The sequence below is a fragment of the Molothrus ater genome, chromosome 6 (genome assembly GCF_012460135.2).
Source record: "Molothrus ater isolate BHLD 08-10-18 breed brown headed cowbird chromosome 6, BPBGC_Mater_1.1, whole genome shotgun sequence".
In the NCBI taxonomy this organism is placed as follows: Eukaryota; Metazoa; Chordata; class Aves; order Passeriformes; family Icteridae; genus Molothrus; species Molothrus ater.
In genome coordinates this window covers 29127063-29145016 of record NC_050483.2, presented here as the reverse complement: position 1 = coordinate 29145016, position 17954 = coordinate 29127063, and the positions used below count along the sequence as shown (strand labels likewise).

The 17954-nt window shown below is 44.6% G+C and overlaps 1 protein-coding gene across 8 annotated transcripts; it reads left to right on the top strand.

The window, feature by feature from the left end:
- The first annotated feature begins 155 nt into the window (after nt 1–155).
- On the top strand, nt 156–16479 carry EXD2 (exonuclease 3'-5' domain containing 2). Of its 8 annotated transcripts, none has more exons than XM_036385042.2 (9): nt 156–223; nt 1561–1965; nt 2916–3172; nt 4236–4362; nt 5114–5439; nt 7554–7660; nt 7905–8040; nt 8755–9111; nt 9859–16479. In XM_036385042.2, exons 2-9 carry the CDS (start codon nt 1627–1629, stop codon nt 10073–10075), a joined length of 1866 nt encoding a protein of 621 aa, XP_036240935.1. In that variant the 5' UTR covers nt 156–223; nt 1561–1626; the 3' UTR covers nt 10076–16479. The 8 variants fall into 8 exon arrangements, with proteins under 8 accessions (XP_036240935.1, XP_036240937.1, XP_036240934.1 ...); XM_036385044.2 differs by lacking the exon at nt 156–223 and adding an exon at nt 243–303; XM_036385041.2 differs by lacking the exon at nt 156–223 and adding an exon at nt 308–398.
- Nucleotides 16480–17954: the final 1475 nt, after the last annotated feature.

Sequence of the window (17954 nt, the reverse complement as noted above, 5' to 3'; positions counted from 1 at the left end):
CCTCAAGCCCTCCCTAGTCGCAGACAACACACCGCACTTTTCACTCCAAAACCCGCTTTAAAAAGAGCCGGCTTTGCAGTATTCCTGCCAGCATTTTGCCCGTCTGAAGGCACGCTGGCGCCTGCCCAGCCGCCCCGCCACTAGCTGCCGTACAACATGGCGGCGCCCGCCGCCCACTCGCACCGCCGCCACAGAGGAAGCGTCCGCCACTCTAAGGATCCCGGTGTGTGTGGCGACTGCCCCGCGGGGCGTTCCTGCGGCCGGACGCAGCCGTTCCGCGGGACGCAGGCAGCGGGCGGATCGGTGGGCGCCCGGCGGGGCCGCGGGCGGGCGGCAGGGCCGGCCGCGGGGGAGAGGCTGCTGCGCGCATCCCGGAGAGGCCGCGGCTGCGGCTGCAGGTGCCCCGGTGCGCGGTCCGGTGCGCCCGCGGCCTCCCGCATGCTCGCTCCTGGCGTTCGGGCCTCTTCCCGGGGTAGATAACCGCGACCGAACCTAAAGCGGGCAGCGCGTTCCCCCTGATGCCGAGGGGAGCCGCGGACGCCCCCGCCTGCCCCATCCCGGCGGGCCTGGCAGCGGCCCGGAGGAGCGCTCGGCTGGGATCCTGGGCCCGCCCCCGGGCCTCGGCGCGCCGCTGCCGCCGGGGCTCAGCGGGGGCCGGGGCGTCTTACCGGGGCTTCTCCTGCCTCGGCGGGGGACCCGCACAAGGATCAGAGGCACCCCCGGTTCCCAGAGGGGCAGTGGCTTGTTGGACCGAGGGAGAGGGAGAGGGCTGCGGGCGGGCTCGATGCCCCCGGTGTTGGCACTCAGTTTATGGGGTGGCCGTGGACGACCTGTTGCTTCGGGGGTGCTCGGAAAGGTGCCCGGGCCGTGCTCGGGGTGCTGGGAGTGGCTGTGCAGCATCGATGCTGGAGTAGCATCGACACCCGAACTTCTTGTGGGGAAGCGAGCGCAAGGACAGCCCTTTAGAAACAACGTGATGGGCTGGGATGGAGGAGCAGGACTGATTTCAGTTTATTGAAGGGGTACTAAGCTTCTGTATGATAGAGGGACAGCTAAGTAAGATGCTGCTGTTTTAGGGCTTTTCAGTGCCTAAAGACCATTTGACCCTAGTATGGATGTGAATGTGATGGACAAATAAATGCCTCTTATTTACTAATGCGTTAACTGACATGCTTTTTCTGCAGCAATTTCATTTTGGCCTTGTTTAGGTTGATCTACTTACAAACTGAACTTAAAGGTGTTGATAATAACCGTGACTAGGTTATTTTTGGAATAGCAGAGTTTGTGGAAGTTGCACCAGTTTAATGGAATGGATTCCCTTTAAAGTTTTTAGTGGTGTGATCAACAGCAGCGTTCGGTCTCCTCTTCCTGCCGAATGCATCACTGCAGCAGTCTGTCCCCAGGCCCCCAGTCTATCAAAGTGGGACCCGGAACTTTTTTCTGTCAGGATTACAAGTTATGGCTAGAACCTTGTTGTGATAGCATTGCATGTGTTTAATATCTCTAAACACATTTTATTAAGTTGTCTTTAATTTCTTCCTCTCTTATTTTTCACTGCAGGCCATGATGAAATCTCACGATGCTGTTTTGAGAGGATGAGGTGAAGAGGAGAAAGGGCAATAAAAAATGGCCAAGCAAACAGCTGTGACGATTACTTTGGCGACCCTGCTGGGTGTTGCACTGGGGGGCCTGGTTTTGTGGAAAGCGACCCAGCGTCGGAAAGGAAAAACACGCTGCAGTAGTCAGCAAGAGGAAGCAGCAGGAAAGTCAGGAGATGAGAAACTCATTAAAGCAGAGGATAAGAAAGTGCTTTCCTTCTTCAGATCTCCCACCTTTTGCTGGGTAGAGAGGACCCTTGGTGCAGACATAGTGATAGTTTCAGAGCAGGAGGAGTGGGATCATGCTGAACCATTGCTGAAGAAGGAGCTGGAGAAGTGGCCGGTTCTTGGAATTGATTGTGAATGGGTGAGTGATCAAGAAGCGCCTCTCCTTCCTTTAGATTGCAAATTGCATGGGGAAATCATTGAAGGTGGAGCAATTTCTTTGCTTAAACAGATACCACGGTGTGTTGACTATTGAAACTGTGATTGTCTGTCATGATGGCAGTGAAGCAGATGCTAATTTTGTTTCTTCTTAACGTTTAAATATGCTAAGTTTTTGATTCACCAGTTGTATTTGTTTCCTGAGTTCCGTGATAAGTCGACTTTACTAAATATAGTAACAGTTGTATGGCTAAATATAGCATTATGTGTTTGGTGTAATGTCTCTTTAAAGGTGATTTACTAGAAGTAGCTTGGCTTACGCTATTTTAAATCTAGCTACGTATTTGAGAAACAATATCTTAAGAATGTTAAGTCCGAAAAGGAGGATAATGCTGATACATAGATAAAACTCACTGGGACAACCAGAAAACAAAGTTCCTCTTCTGCTTGTACATTTGTATGTGTGATATCTCAAACAGGCTTAAAGTAATTTATAAAGCCTGGCTTTGCCATTGTTTTGACTGGAAATTTACTCACCCCACAGTCATTAGTAGAAGCCACAGCTAAGCAATGTATTTGCCATACGCATTTATATAGTGGGTGGCTTTGTGTTAATGTGGATTCAGAAATGTTTCTGATTTCTTCTACCAGCTCAGCTATGAAGGGGAAGGGTGAAAGGGGGAAAGATCGTCATGTGGGAATGTGGCAAGAAGTAGCTTGGGCACAGTAATACTGTGAAAAAGAGCACACAATTTGCCATGAATTTTTAGAGACATGTAACAATACTTTACTGTGTAGACAATACTGTGTAATACAATACTGTGTAAACTGATAAGTATTTCCTGCTTTCAGTGGCCTTTTTTGCAATTTGATTCAGCTCTGGTATTACTAATAATACAATAACCTGGACTTTCATTTTTTATTTCATTACAGGTATCTGTGGAGGGAAAAGCAAATCCTGTATCCCTGTTGCAGATGGCTTCTTCCAGTGGCCTCTGCATTCTTCTTCGGTTGCCCAGGCTTGTTGCCGGTGGCCAGACTCTTCCAAAGACCCTGGTGGACATCATGGCAGATAGTGCTGTGTTGAAAGTTGGGGTAGGATGCTGGGAAGATGCTTGCAAATTGCTTCATGATTATGGTCTTCCAGTCAAAGGGAGCATGGATCTCCGGTATTTAGCCATGAGACAGCGGTAAGTGCCTGAACACAGAGGTTAAGTGCCTGAACACTGAGGTAGGTCTGCTTGAGGCCTCATTTGTTGGAAAGTTGGAAATGTATCTTAGGTGATTTGCATAAGCTGAATGATATCAGGCTGGTATGTCTGGAATTCTTAGGGTGGCTTTAGAAAATGGGCATTGATAGCTGTAGCCCAAGAGCCTGTCATGCTTCTATTCTGTGATCTTAAGGGAAATGAAATCTTAATGAGGATTTCATTTGCTAATTGTGTCCGTTAGTCTTCTCTCACAGACTGATACCTTTGTGGACTTCTCTGTGTACCATGCTTCAGCTTTTAAGAAGTCCAGGCACAGTGATTTAATGCAGTAAGAATGAACACTGTGTCAGCAGATGTTTGAATACACTGAAAAGAAGTGTGAGTTAAATGTGCACAGGGCATGTAAATGGAACTGTTGAATTTCAAGATTTCTTGAAATGTTACTAAATAAACCAGTTCCAATTTTCTCTTTTAATAACAATTCTTCTATGGAAAGGTTACACTTGTGATGGATGCCATTTTCTTATCTTTTACTCTTCCTGAAACAAGATGTTTTACTTGCAAATATTCTTCATGTACAATTATATGTGTGCCTGGATGTGGTATTAGTGATCTGGGCCACACGTTTGCTGACCTATTGGTGCCTTTTTAACACTGAGGATGGACTTCTTGTCTCCAGTGGCCGGGATTCTTCCTGGTTCTTGGGCTTCTCATGAATCCCTCGGACAAGTGGTCCATCACTGAATGATGGGCCTCTTTAGTTCAGAAGGGAGTAGTTCAGAGCCAAACACTTCAGCCTTAAATGTTACTAACTCCAGCCTTGCCTGCTTTGCATATTGCAGACACAAGATAATTACTAAATCTAGAAAGAACATTTTAGTAGAGGGGATGAGAGGGCCTGTAAAGCTGAGAGGCAGCTGTGTGCTGTTTGAGTCATGCATCATATGCATTGTGTTCTCACAGGCTCTCTTCAGAGGCCATCTGAATTTGCATGAGTGTATAGTTTCATTTTTAATATATTTGTTTCTTTGTTGAATTGAAGGAAGGATCTACTTCACAACTGCCTTAGCCTTAAGTCTTTAGCTGAAAAAGTCCTGAACTTCCCACTTGACAAATCTCCCCATGTGCGTTGCAGCAACTGGGAAGCAGAAGAACTGACACAAGATCAGGTGTGTTCCCCACTTCAACTTACTGTTTTGGGAAGAAAAGTAACCTTCTTAGTTGCAAAAGAGGCTTTACAACAGGGAGATCTGAGCCTTTTCAAATTATTCCTCAAACCCTTATGTGTGACAGCGCCTAAAGTTAATTTCAGACTCACTGCCTGCATTCCTCTCCTTTTCCTTTAAGATCATTTTCTGCTATTCTCCCTGGATTCTTTACCCTGTTTTCCTTTAGTCCTGAAAGATCTATGAGACAAGATATCTTGAAGAAGTGTTTCCAAAACCTCACCTCTTTATTATTTTCTTCAGTCTGTAGCAGTCAGTGCAATATTAGAGAGACCCTGGAAATCTTGTTCACCTTCTTTAGAGCACTGAGTTTTCCCCGACTGCCCAGTTTCTTTAGTCAAGCTGCACATGCCTGCAGAAGCAATGACCAGCAGAGGGAGTGACAGGACAAAAAACCGTGCTGAATACTCTTAGCCAGTGTGCCAGAAGGGAACTTTTATGAAGGAGGGATTGGTGGGATGTGAAGATGTCTGACCTAAATACATTTTCAGTCCCTTGCAGTTCCTGGGGGCACTACCCCAAGGTAGTGGGATGTGGTGTTGTTATGAAAGTGCCACTCAACTGGCAAAACTTCATGTGAACTTCAAAAGGAAATGAATCCAGCTTCTGGTTTTACTGTACCTTGTGCTAAAGACTGATAATGTTGGGAGTATTTACTGTTTGTCAGTATCTTAATTTCTGTGCTTTTCTTCAGGTTCTCTATGCTGCTAGGGATGCCCAGGTCTCAGTGGCTCTGTTCTTCTGTTTGCTGGGATTTACCAGCTTCCCTGCTACATCTGAAGGTGAAAACTCTGTCACTGCTTGGGAGAAAGCCCGGGGTAAATGCCAGGGCTTGGTGGATATCCCGTTTAGAGGAAGAAAGAGTGGCAGCACAGGAGAGGAGAAGAGTGGAGAGGGACGTTCCCCTCAGAAAACAAAGAATCGGAAGTCTTGGGTGAACGGCCAACCCTCTGGCAATCAGCAAATGAGAGATCCACGGAGGCAGAAGCGAAAGCCTCTGGGTGTGGGATATTCTGCAAGGTGAGTGTATGAGCATCCTTCCTTCCTTCCTCCCTCCCTCCCTCCCTCCCATGTGGAAGCATTAGCAAGAGAGCACAATCCTAGCAGGAGGCAGTTGGCTTCCCAGGTGTTGTTCTTGGATGTCCTTAGCTGGGCTAGGAGTTGGACTCAATGATCCTGGGGGGTCCCTTCCAACTTGCCATGTTCTGTGAGTCTGCTGCTCAAACAGCTGTGCCCTGTCTTCTCCAAGGAAAATGTGACAACTGCACAGAGCTTGTCCTTTCATCAGGATCTGCCTCGTGGACTGTTGTTTTTCCTTTGCTGTCCCATGTCACCATAGCCACAGAGATAGCAGGGCTGAAAGCTGAGGTTAGCAGCGGTAAGACATGTTATGTGAGGAGCCAGAGGGTACAGGGAGGAACAGCCTGCGGTAGCAGCAAAGCAGTGCCCTTATCTGTTGGCCAGGGGGCAAGAGGAAAGAAAAGTGATGCTTTAGCCTTGCAGAGACGGCTATTGCTGGATTCAGGATTACCATCCTTGCAGGTGATTTTTTGGAGTGAATCCTAAATTCTTAGGAGCTTTTACTAGCAAGAGTTCAGTTGTTTTTAAATTAAAAACAAGTTGGAAAAGTTGCTTTAAGCTCAGTGCAGTGGAAGATCTGGGGTATCTGTATGTTTGCTTTTGTTAGGATACAATCTAATAAAATTTGTGATTGGACATAACTAAAATTACATGAAAATATCTTTGGGAAACAAATAAATTTTTGTATTTGTTTTCTTTTTTTCAGTTTATTGGATTGGCAGTGGAGAAATTTTAGTGTAGTCAATAGTATTGATTTCATTAGCAGTAATTAACAGTATTCTGTTTTACAGAGCAAGACCCTCATATTTATTTTAATTTTTTTTTGAGGCTGTGTAATACAAAACAGGAGGACTGCATCTCATGGGAGGATTAAAATTTAAACAAAATTACATTCCAAGATAAATTAAGATCTCTCCATATATGTTTGTATAGTTTTTGTTTTTAACTGTGCTTGACTTCATGAGAGATCTGTAGACTCACTGCTTTTTACAGTATTTACTGCAATTGGCTCTAGTCTGTGATAACACTGGATGTCGTTTCAAAAGTCCTTTTTCACTCTTCCTTTCTGTTTAAGTCTGTTAAGTTTTAATGTTTATTCATTTGGAGTTGGGAAGTACTGAAATTATCATTGTGGCTGAGTTGAGCTGTGGATGCTCAGTGGAAGGAGATAGCCTATGAATCAACCTTTTTAACTGGTAGAGCTCTGCTGAGAACTAATTTGTACAATCTTGCTGTAGAGAGGAAAGGAAACTTTTCTGCAGTGTATTGTGACATCTCTGGCCAGCTCCTCCCAGGTCCTCTCTGAGCCCAGCCTGCTCCATGCTTCAATTTTGTTTGAAGGAGGTTGGCAGAGTAAGGAATGTTTTCTGCAAAACAGAGCCCTTCCACACACTGCCACAATCTGCCAGAGACTGCTCACACAGGACTTCTTGTCACTGCCAAAGATTGTGTTTGAGGGCATAAGCTCAGCTATGTTATTCTCCTGAACTCATATGTTCAAGTTCCCAGTGCTGAACTCATGTGTTCAGGTTCCCAGTGCAGGAGTGTTTTTGGAGCATTTCTCTTGAGTGAATAAAGTAATTGCTATTCACATTAAATTTTAGAAAAGTTTTCATTAAAAAACACTAAAATCCAATCAAAGCTGATCCTTGAAAGTGCCTTGCCTGTAAGTTAATGCTCTCTTTGAGCTTACTCTTAGCTCATCATCTTTTGTAACTTCAATTCTCTTTTGTTTTCTATTTCAATTTTTTTTTAAATGCTGTCTTCAGTGATGGCATCTCTTGAAAATTTGGTTTCAAGAGTTACAATTCTGTTGGCAGCAGGAGAGCAAAGATATCTTAGAGTCAGTTGGTGAACCCTGGATAAATTTTCAGATGTACTGCTTCCCTAAGCAGCAGACTATGGAGTCTCAGCAGCCTCAAGTTTGTGTTTAGGGGTACTCCTGTGATTCAGAGGAAGCTGCCTGAACTGCAGTGTGGCACACAGGGCTATAGAAAGCTCTGGGGTTTTTTGCATGCTATTATAGCCGCTGTAATACTGGCCTTGTTTCATAGAAAATCTCCACTGTATGACAACTGCTTCCTGCATGCACCAGATGGACAGCCCCTGTGCACTTGTGATCGCAAGAAGGCTCAGTGGTATTTGGACAAGGGGATTGGAGGTAGGCATACCATTTTCCTGTTGGTATTTGAAATGCTCCTCTCTCTCTTCTTTCTCTCCCCTCTCTCTCTCCTCTCTCTCCCCTCTCTCTCATCTTCCTAATGGAGCATGATTTTTTTGGTATCCTTTCTTATTGGAAGTACTGTTGGGGATTCACTAGGATGAGTCTTACATTGTAGCATTGTTATTTTAGCTCTCCAATACAATTTGTCTTGAATATTTTCTCTTTGCCTTTATCCTTTTAGAGCTAGTTAGCACAGACCCTTTTGTTGTGAAGCTGCGTTTTGAGCCTTCAGGACGTCCCGAGTCCCAGGTTGATTATTATCTGACAGTGAAAGAAAACCTCTGTGTTGTGTGTGGCAAGCGAGAATCCTATATCCGGTGAGTTGTTTAGTGGGTAGGAGGAAATTGCATCTTCTAAAACAGGGCTGAGGTCTGCATCAACTTTGGCATCCAGAGGCTTGGTTAGTGGCCTGAAACATTATGCTTCTTCATGTCCTGGATGGGACACTGTTTGGGTGCTCTGCAGTTGTTTGGCTGTGTGAGACACTGAAGGGACCAGCCTTTCCTCTTACAGAGGCAGGAGATACTGATCCTAGGAGAGATCAAAGCCTGTGGAACATGTATGTGCTGCAGTTTGAGTGACAGGGGCAGCTGTGTGCTGACACACACTGGGTGGGTGGCATACCCATCCGAAAAGAGCTGTACTATTCCTTCCACTACTTAATCCTTTACTTTTGAAAGGTTTAGGTGAGCCTAAAGCTGATGAGGTCAAAAAAAACAAGAGTTTTCTCTTTGTCTTTTTGTCTGCTACTGATTAGTTGAGAAGTATACTTCTCATAGTGCATTACTCGATTTTTAGGTTTTCTTTTTTTACAGTAGGGATCTTTAATTGAAAGTGATGAATTTTTGGAAAAGAAAAAAGAGAAATGCAGAAAATAATAGAAATAATCACTTTCTGTACTACATGTCCTGGTAATCTTTGCTTACCTGGACTTCTAGTTTTAGCTGACCCTTTCTGGGGCAGGAAGAGGAGGAACTGGGTAGCAGCAGCTCCAGACAAATGCAATGAGCTGCCTGTTTTGTCTTCTCTAGGAAGAATGTTGTTCCTCATGAATACCGAAGACACTTCCCCATCCAGATGAAAGACCACAACTCACACGATGTGCTCCTCCTCTGCACATCCTGCCATGCCATCTCCAATTACTATGACAACCACCTGAAGCAGCAGCTGGCCCAGGAGTTTGGGGCTCCCATTGGCTCCGAGGAAGGCGTGCGTCTCCTGGAGGACCCTCTGCGCAGGCAAGTGCGCTCGGGGGCGCGCGCCCTGCTGAATGCAGACAGCCTGCCTGACCCCCGCAGGGCAGAGCTGCTGCAAGGCATCAAGGACTTCTATAACACAGACACAGTCACTCCAGAGATGCTCCAGGCAGCAGCTGATCTGGAAACCAGGTATAGCAAGCCCATGTAGGCTGAGTGTAAGGTTTTTAGTTGTTTGTATTGCATTTCTTACTGGTTTTGTTTTTGTTTATACCCATCTCCCCTCAACCCACCATTGGTCTCTGAACTGCAGCTCTTGTTTCTTTCCCTCTTTCTCTTCCTCCTCACCAGTCTTCTGTTCTTGCTCTCCATCTTCTCCTCCAACATTTTTATACTTCTTTTGAAGGACAGATCAGGAAAAGAGTCTGAAGGACAGTCATATCAGAAGTCTTCTTCACTTTCTCAAAGTCTCCCCAAATATCTTTTCTTAACAAGTGTCTAGTCTCTGTTTGAAATGAGTATCTTCTCCTTGTTATGCTCGCTGTTGTTTGTAAAGTGCAGATGTTGTAACTCAGAACTCATCCAGGCAGGGAGTTCAGTGACAGGCTCAGCACTCTGAAGGGTCATATAATTCCTGCCTTGAGAAATTTTCAGTCTCCTGAGGAGCTTGTAATGGACCTTAAGAGCTTTGTTTAGTGTTGCTGTAAAGAAGAACATTTTCTCCAGTCAGAGAAACCAGCTTTACAGTGTAACTGTGTTCCAGAAACCAGTCTGGCATTGAAGCAAAGCTTAAAACTCTCCCTCTTGGTTAGCTTACCCTTTTTCTGTAATTAAACTCTGCAGCTGAAAGTATCTTCAGTGTCTTGCTGTTCACTGGAGACAGATCTGGAGTCTGACAGCGGGCTTGTGCGAAAATAAATTGTGCTTGTGTCCTGGCAGGATCTGCAATGAGAGCTACGTGCCACATGGACTGAAGGTGGTGCAGTGTTGTGCTAAAGGAGGCCTGCGCTCTCTCATGCAGCTGGAAAGACGCTGGCGGCAGCATTTCTTGGACAGCATGAAGCCCAAACACCTCCCAGAGCAATGGTCAGTGGACCATAACCATGTGAAGTTGATCCAAAAGTATGGGGAGGATCTTCAGATCAAGCTGTCATGAAACTAACATCCTGGACTCTGGATAGTGTCTAATGGACATATGTAACTGAAGATAGAAAGACTATTTTTATTTCTACATCTCCACTAACACCTGGGGCCTGGGTTTGCAAAAAGGCAGCAGTAGATCTGCCAGATTTGCCAGTTAAAATTAAATTTGGTGGTTTGTAGAGTTAAATCTTTGAACTTTCAGGTAGTTTGGAAGTTTAATCCTACTCTGTCACTTACTAGTTCAGGGCAAGAGTGATATGATAAAGGAACTTGTCTTCTCAAAGTGACTATAAAGAATCATTTTCTTGCTCCCAGGATGTCTGATGCCTCCAGACCATTTCTCATATAAAGTGAGTTCAGAGAAAGGCAACAAAAGTACAATAGATGAATGTTTCTAGATTTTTCTGACATACATTTGTGCCCTTAGCTTTACCTTGAGGCCAGCAGGAGCAGGGAGGTCATCCTTCCTCTGTACTCGGCACTGGTGAGGCACCTTGAGTGTTGTGTCCAGTTCTGGGCCCCTCAGTTCGGGAAGGACATTGAGATGCTTGAGCACATCCAGGGGAGGGCAACGAGGCTGGTGAGGGGCTTGGAACACAAGCCCTGTGAGGAACAACTGAGAGAGCTGGGGGTGTTTAGCCTGGAGAAAAGGAGGCTCAGAGGTGACCTTATCACTCTTTACAGCTCCATGAAAGGTGGTTGTAGTCTGGTGGAGGTTGGTCTCTTTCACCAGGCAGCAACTGACAGAACCAGAGGTCACAGTCCTAAGCTGCCTCAAGGGAAATGTAGGTTGGATATTAGGAAAAAGTTTTTTACATAAAGGGTGATAAAGTATTGAAATACTTTGCCTGGGGTGGTGGTGGAGTCACCATCCCTGGATATGTTTAAAAAAAGACTGGATGTGGCACTCAGTGCCATGGTCTAGTTGAGGTGTTAGGGCTGGGTTGGACTTGATGATCTTGAAGGTCTCTTCCAGCCTAGTGATTTGGTGAGGGTCTTCTTGATAAAAATCTTTCTTTGCTTTCAGTGCAGTTGTATTCATGAGTTCTTTCTAGAGAAGACTCCTTGCCAGAGAGAGATTCCTTGTAGGGAAGAAGCAAAGAAACCTTTTTTTTTTTCAGATTCTGAGCTGTCCCAGCATTGCAGATAGGCCTCAGCAAGTTTCCAGATGGCAGGTGCCTGATGAGAAGTGACACTGGCAGTATGGAAATACCGATGACAAGTCTTTTGTTAAACAGCTTCCAGTAACACAGAGTTTATAAAAAATGTTTTTCCTAATTCTGCTTGTTTGTTGTGAGCAGTGTGCTCAGGCATGCAGGGCTGTTACAGAGACAGGGTGGCATAACTCCTGTGGCTGGAGTGTTGGAATGGAAGGATGGAGGCCCTTTAGGGAGAGCAGGCACTGGAGGCAAGGAGGAGCTGTCACTTCTATGTCAGTCATTGGTTGGAGAGCACGGAGCGCCATCCCGAGTGCATGGAGCTCAGCCTAGGGATGGATGAGGAGCCCATCAAGAGCTTATGGGTCAGGATTAAAGGGAGGGCAGGGACAGGTGACAGAGGGGATCTGCTACATGTAACCCAGCCAGGAAGACAGTAGATGAAGCCCTCAGCCTTGTGTTCACAAGGCCTAGTCTTCATGGGGGACTTCAGCCACCTCATATCTGTTGAAGAGGCAACACAGCAGGGCATAAGCAATTCAGGAGGTTCCTGGAATGAGTTGATTACTTTTCCAGAAAGCCAACTGCATCATGGGCTGCATCAAAAGAGGCATGACCAGCAGGTCAAGGGAGGTGATTCTTCCCCTCTATTCTGCTCTTGTGAGACCACCTGGAGTACTGTGTCCAGCTCTTGTGGCCCCCAGCATAATAGAGCAAGTCCAGAGGAGGACTACAAAGATTATCAGATGGCTGGAGCACCTCTCCTATGACTTTTTACAAGAGTGTGTAGTGATAGAACAAGGGTTAATGGCTTTAAACTGGAAGAGGCTAGGTTTAAAATAGATATTGGGAAGAAATTCCTTACTGTGAGGGTGGTGAGGCACTGGAACAGCTTGCCAGAGAAACTGTGAATGCCTCATCCCTGGAAGTGTTCAAAGCCAGGTTGGATGGAGCTATGAGCAACCTGGTCTAGTGGAAGGTGTCCCAGTCCATGGCAGGGATGTTGGAACTGGATGTTCTTTAGAGTCCCTTCCAACCCAAACCCTTCAGTGATTCTTTGAATAGCACTTGGTGAGTACCTTTTCATATCAGACTGAAATAAGTACAGGTGTCTTAAAAGGGATGAGAGGAAACCATTTAAATTAAAGACCAGAAGCTTTTAAGAGATCTGACTACACATGGCAAAAAATGGAAAATCTGATGTTCTGTACCTGGATTTGACATGTGTGGTGGTGAGCAGGTTATACTCTCTTCATGCCTGTTTGTCTGTCTCTAAAATGGGACTAATAATACTTAACTATCTCACAAGGGTGTTGTGAGGCTTAATTAATTCATGTTTTTGTAAAATGCTTTGAAAATATAAGCTAGTGTGTGCTAATTATTGTTTTTTAAGATGTGCTGCTGTCTAACTTCCTTAAATATTCACTTTTTTTGTCTGGTGCTAGACCTTAGGTAAAGATAACTTTTTAAAAATACACACTCCTTTCTGTACAATCCCTTTTGATGATTTTGATTGCATGAGATGAGTGTGCTTCTACTGAATGATGAAGCTATGCTCAATTTTTATATGCCTCTGCAAAGAAGTTTCAGTAAAACCCTTATCTTCACACTGCTGTGTATAGTGCAGTTGACCCAAATTTTTTCATAACATTTGGGCAGAATCCTGGACCTGCTGTGACTGTGGCTGAAACTGGCCCTTATCAGATAATTCAAGAAATTTCACAGGCCAGGGGTAAAAACCCTGTTTGTAGCAGAGGCTGTTTGAGATAAGTAGGAGCCATGGAGAGAAATGGTACATTAATGCCATCCCAGAGGAGCTGCAATAGCAGCATGAGGAATCAAAGATTCATGATAAATACTATTTATCACAGAGCTGCAAATGAGATAATTTTCATTATAAGGGCAATTTTTTCCCCTGTACCACTGGCAAGTCTTAACAAAAAAATCATCTAGCCAAATGTGGTATGTCTCTGTGCTCATTCACACAGCTGATTATAATCCCAGCATGACCTTCCTGCCTACAGCAGCAGTTTGGATATAACTTCTTCTCTCCAAAGCATTTTGAGCATGTGTTCAGATAGTGCTATATCCTGTCTCCATCTGATCGGGGTGTTGAGAGCTCTCTGCGTGACTCAGAAACTCCTTTTCTGTCATCAGGAGTGCAAGGTGTCCATTTCACCTCTTTGTTCTGCTTTGTTTTTTCTCCATTTGTTCTGATATAGGAACTCCTGATCAAACTCTTTAATGGAACCGATTGGCTGACCACAGGGTCAGGTCTTTTCTGTTTGTGAGACAAGAAAGTAATGTGGAGACAAGAACTGGACTGCAGATCCTCTATTTTTGAGGAGCCAGTGGTATCATTGAAGTGGGTTTTTTCCAAATCATTTGTTCAGAAACAGAAACTAGCGAGGAGAACTTCCTTCACAAATATTTTCTAAACTAAGATTCTTTGTTGTTTGTAAGATATCCTTAACTTGCATAATTTTAATTCAATCTGAAAGAAGAGGGGGAGCAATATATTTATTATGCAGAAATAGATTGGCTTTATTTTATTATGATTTTAAATTTTCTACTAGTCTATAGATAAAACTTCTTTGTATGTCTCCATTGCTAATTGTTACATTCTATAAAAATTTACTCTTTTACCAGACTTATCACTTTTGAAGTTCTCTTGTACCTTTCTTGCATGCTTGCTTTTTCTCTTCTTTCCTTGTGTCTTACCCCGGCCTTACAGGTCCACTGTTCCTTACAGTAACACCTGGACCTCACCCTCCAAGTTTCCCTTTCCAGTGCCTCCCCTGATTGGTATGTCAGAGATCAGCTGTGGCAGAGCCCATGCTGGCACCAATTCTGTACTTCTAAGCAGTGGGATAGTGAGCTTGCTCAGGTATGTTTGAATAGTGGGTTCAGGTGCTGTCCTTGGCCTGGTCATTTTGGTCAGTCATGGCTACAGGTCTGCATTTGTTCAAATGAAACCTTAGATTTTTCTCAGGCTGAGCATTCATCTAGGTTGCACCAAGTATTTTACCTTAAATGGGACAGTCCTGCACTTAACCACACACATCCATTTTATCTGTGCAGGGGGAGAATTGGCAATCCTCTCTGTATGGGCTGGCTTTCACAACATGGGGTTTTTCTTTCTGTTGTTTGTCACTTCACATTAAGTTTTAAGTCTGTCCAAAGTATGCTGCCAGAGATGGGGGAGAGAAATTTTCCCTTTTACCTGGTGCTTGGTGCCACCTGCCTGGTTCTTGCAGGTTAGCAGGGAGCACACCACATCTGCTGAGATCCCCAAACGTGTCTTGGCTTATAAATTTCCTGCAGAACTTGCTTCCATCCTTTTTGTTTCATATGTTCTGCCCATGTGAAACAGATGTTCTGTAAGAATATGACTGGGTATGAATTTCCAAAGACATGCCTCAGGAGTGAGAGAAGCAATGCCCTTGAAACCCTTCCTCCGTGGGCTACAAACTGTTTTCTGTCTTTCTAAACACTACAGTTTGTGTTTTTCTTAATTTCTTCAGTAACTTAGACATTATTGCAAGGTGCAGGATTTACCAGCTGGGCAACATTGTCTGTTGGAGGTGCAGTAGGTGTTGCACTTTTGAGCAGACCATACATGACATGTTAATTATGCTGCTGACAGTCTTGGCATTTGGAGTGCCTTGGTTTTCCTCTTTTGACAGTCGCTAAAGGTCCCAGCTGTCACATCTGTGACTGACAGGACAGAAGACAACATATCCCTGTGGGCTTGCATTCTCTGTTTGGTATTCAGTAATGGCAGGCATGGGAAGCTCTCTTCCTGTTGCATTTCTATTGCTCTGGCTCCTTAGGGAGTATCTGGACTCTGCACTGTCTGTAACATGGTTTTGGTGTGAGTTTTTCCATGAAGGCAATGTGGTTGCCTTGAGAAACACCTCACTGCCTTGGCCCCGTGCCTGAATGTCTTGGAGGAACTAGGACTCTGTAACAGGGACTCACCTGCCTGTCTGCAGTGTTCTGTATGGATTTAGAGGCACCTCTAGCCTGAACCAGAAAGTCTATTCTCATCACCGCTCCTTCATCTCCTTCTTTTGGGCCCCCACAGTTGTCCAGACCTGTAAGACCTTCTTCATTCCCACAGGCAGCCATCCCCTTTGATGTTTTTTGGGAGTAGGGGCCATTACAAAGAATTTTCTCTCTCTTCTACTCCATACCATACTGTTGTTATAAGGACTTTTCCTCACCCTGAGGGGTACATTGTTCTGGAGAAAGGCAGAGGCAGTTTGAGCTAAATGCAAAGAAGATATATCCAGCTTTCCCTGGGACTTATTAAAGGAGCCACAGTGAGCCCTCTTGTATTAGCCCTGCATCAAGGGGGTTTTGTTAAATGCTTTTACAGGTAAAGAGGATAATGCAAGTGAGCCAACATGGTTAAGCTTAGTAGAGGGAAAAAAAACCCCAAAAGCCAAATAAACATGCATGGAGCATAATTTCTCTTAATCAAAACATATTCCTCTATCACTGTGAATTCTACCAAGAAGAGCAGGCAGCTCTGGCAAGGATTTTCTGTGCCACGGTTAGTGCTGCGTCATCCCTTGCCACTTAACTGTAATGGAACTTGTATCTGTCTTGAATTAGCCAGTGCGATGCTACCTGGGGTCTCAGTGGTGTTGGTCACCAGGAAACAAAGCAGAACCATCTTTCTCTTATTACTTTCCTTTGCAAGCTATTGGATAAGTTCAGCTTTGAGACGGGGGGAGTAAGTAGAACAGAAAAAAAAGAGGATGGAGGCTTTTACTGTAAAATAGAGATGTCATCTTCAGATAACAAGATGCCATTTCCTTGTACAGGAAAAATTTGGCTTCATCTATAGATGGTAGAAAATATGGCTTCTGTCTTTCTTTTCTTAAAAAAGTGAAAGATTTTGCAAAAAAGAAGGAAAAAAGGAGAAGGCATTTATATATCTCAGTACAAATGTGACAAGCCTGTGAAAAGGGTACTAGGCAGCTGTCAGAAATGCAGGCTTAAGAGAAAAACTCCCTTCACAAAAAACCCTGCTGCTCTAAGAAGCTGCTTCACATTGTATCATGCTCTCTGGGGATCTGAAATGTATCTGTTTCACAGTGATTAACAGCAAGTCCTTTGCAATTGATTGTTCTTTGAAAAATGTCAGACAGTACTTTGCATTAGCTGAGATCTGCCAGTTGCTTTTCCTTTTTCCTCTGTGCCACGACTCTGTCCAGGACTTGTAGCCGTAAATAAAAGCAGGGAGACTGTCTGACTGCTGGGGCGTGTGAAAATATGAGTGGGACTCCCTTTCAGTGCACTATGAATAAAAAAAATCATTATCCCTACTTATCTAGCAAGGGCTATTGAGAGTTCACATCTGAGCTGTAAGCATGTGTATATAGTTTTAGGTCATATTTTTGCTATTTAGATAATGTTTTCCATATGTTTTCAAAGCTTTATGCTATCTTCTGTCCCCCTCTGGTACTCCTGTGATATATGAGTAGCAAGACTAGATGTTGTTCAGCTGCATGTCTCAAAGCACTGTGGTGTTTTGAAGACCAGCTCCATTTTACACACTAGAAGTAGAGTCGGTCCAAGCAGTAAAATTGTAACTTAAGAAATCCTTACAGAGCTCTGGAAAACATCAGACTAGACTGCCTGTTTCTTGACAAAGTGTTTACAGGGGAGAAAACTGCCTTCAAGTGCATCTTTTGTGCACCATAAGTGATGGTGAATGTTAGATCCTCAAGAATACCCAAATGCCCCTTTTTTCCCTGCCTTGCAAATGGGCATTGGGACTCTTAATGTCACTGAGGTCTGGCCACATTGGCTCCATGCCCCTGTTATGCTCTGCTGCTTTCAAGGTTTCCAGTGTATAGTGAAATACTGGAGTGTGTAAGGCCTGCTCCAGTTTTGGACAAAGAAGCCAGCAGGTGAGGTAGATAGAGGTAGATAAACGTAAGAACTAAAAAAGGTGGGTTATCTGTATTTCACCCACCTTTCATCTGAATTGGAATAATCACCAATTAGAGCCAGAAAGACTTCCTGCTAGCCACCAACCTTTTGGTGGGTGTGTTTCACTGCCAGCTGTGTCCAGTCAGTGAGTTTACAGCAAAAGCTTATTCTCATGGTGGGCTGTAGTAGGGACAAGGAAGAGATGGCCATAGCTAGTGGGTTGGCACTCAGCTAGTAATCTTGGTTGTCTTTTGACCTGCCTTGCCCTAACCTCGAAGGGAAAGGAGCAGAGGGAAGCCAGAATGGGTTCTTGTTCTCATCACTGCCTCTTTTGCTGAAAACTTGCCACTCTGAAGGTGAGTCCTGTGCTCTGCAGGGAACATCAGTGTGGAAGTGTGGCTTATGAGCAAAGTCTAGAAGAACTGAGTTTGTCTTGTTTAGGGGGAACAATGGAGGGACAAAGAGGTAAATAAGAAACATTCTGAAGAGGAGGGGGATTTTTGTGGTGTGCTTTCTAGTCTAGCTAGGACAGGAGGTAATGGACTTAAATGTCAACAAAAGAGATTTGTGCTAGTCACGAAGAAAAGCTTCCTTACAGTATGCACTGCTTCACGACACAGGTCACATTGCTTTCTTAGCAGCACGCTGACTGGCTCCCCAGCTGCAAACCATCTGTCAGTGCTGCCCACTGACAAACCTGGAGGTGATAAAAACAAAAATATTTTTGCTAACTCTGTGCATGGACATCCTGCTCCCCTACGTGCTATTTGCCCTTCAGTCACCCGCTGC

Coding starts and splice junctions, on each gene's coding strand:
- EXD2 (XM_036385042.2), top strand. CDS start 1,627: ATGGCCAAGCAAACAGCTGTGACGATTACTTTGGCGACCCTGCTGGGT. Junction 3,173..4,235: donor TATTTAGCCATGAGACAGCG/GTAAGTGCCTGA, acceptor GTTGAATTGAAG/GAAGGATCTACTTCACAACT. Junction 8,041..8,754: donor AAGCGAGAATCCTATATCCG/GTGAGTTGTTTA, acceptor TGTCTTCTCTAG/GAAGAATGTTGTTCCTCATG.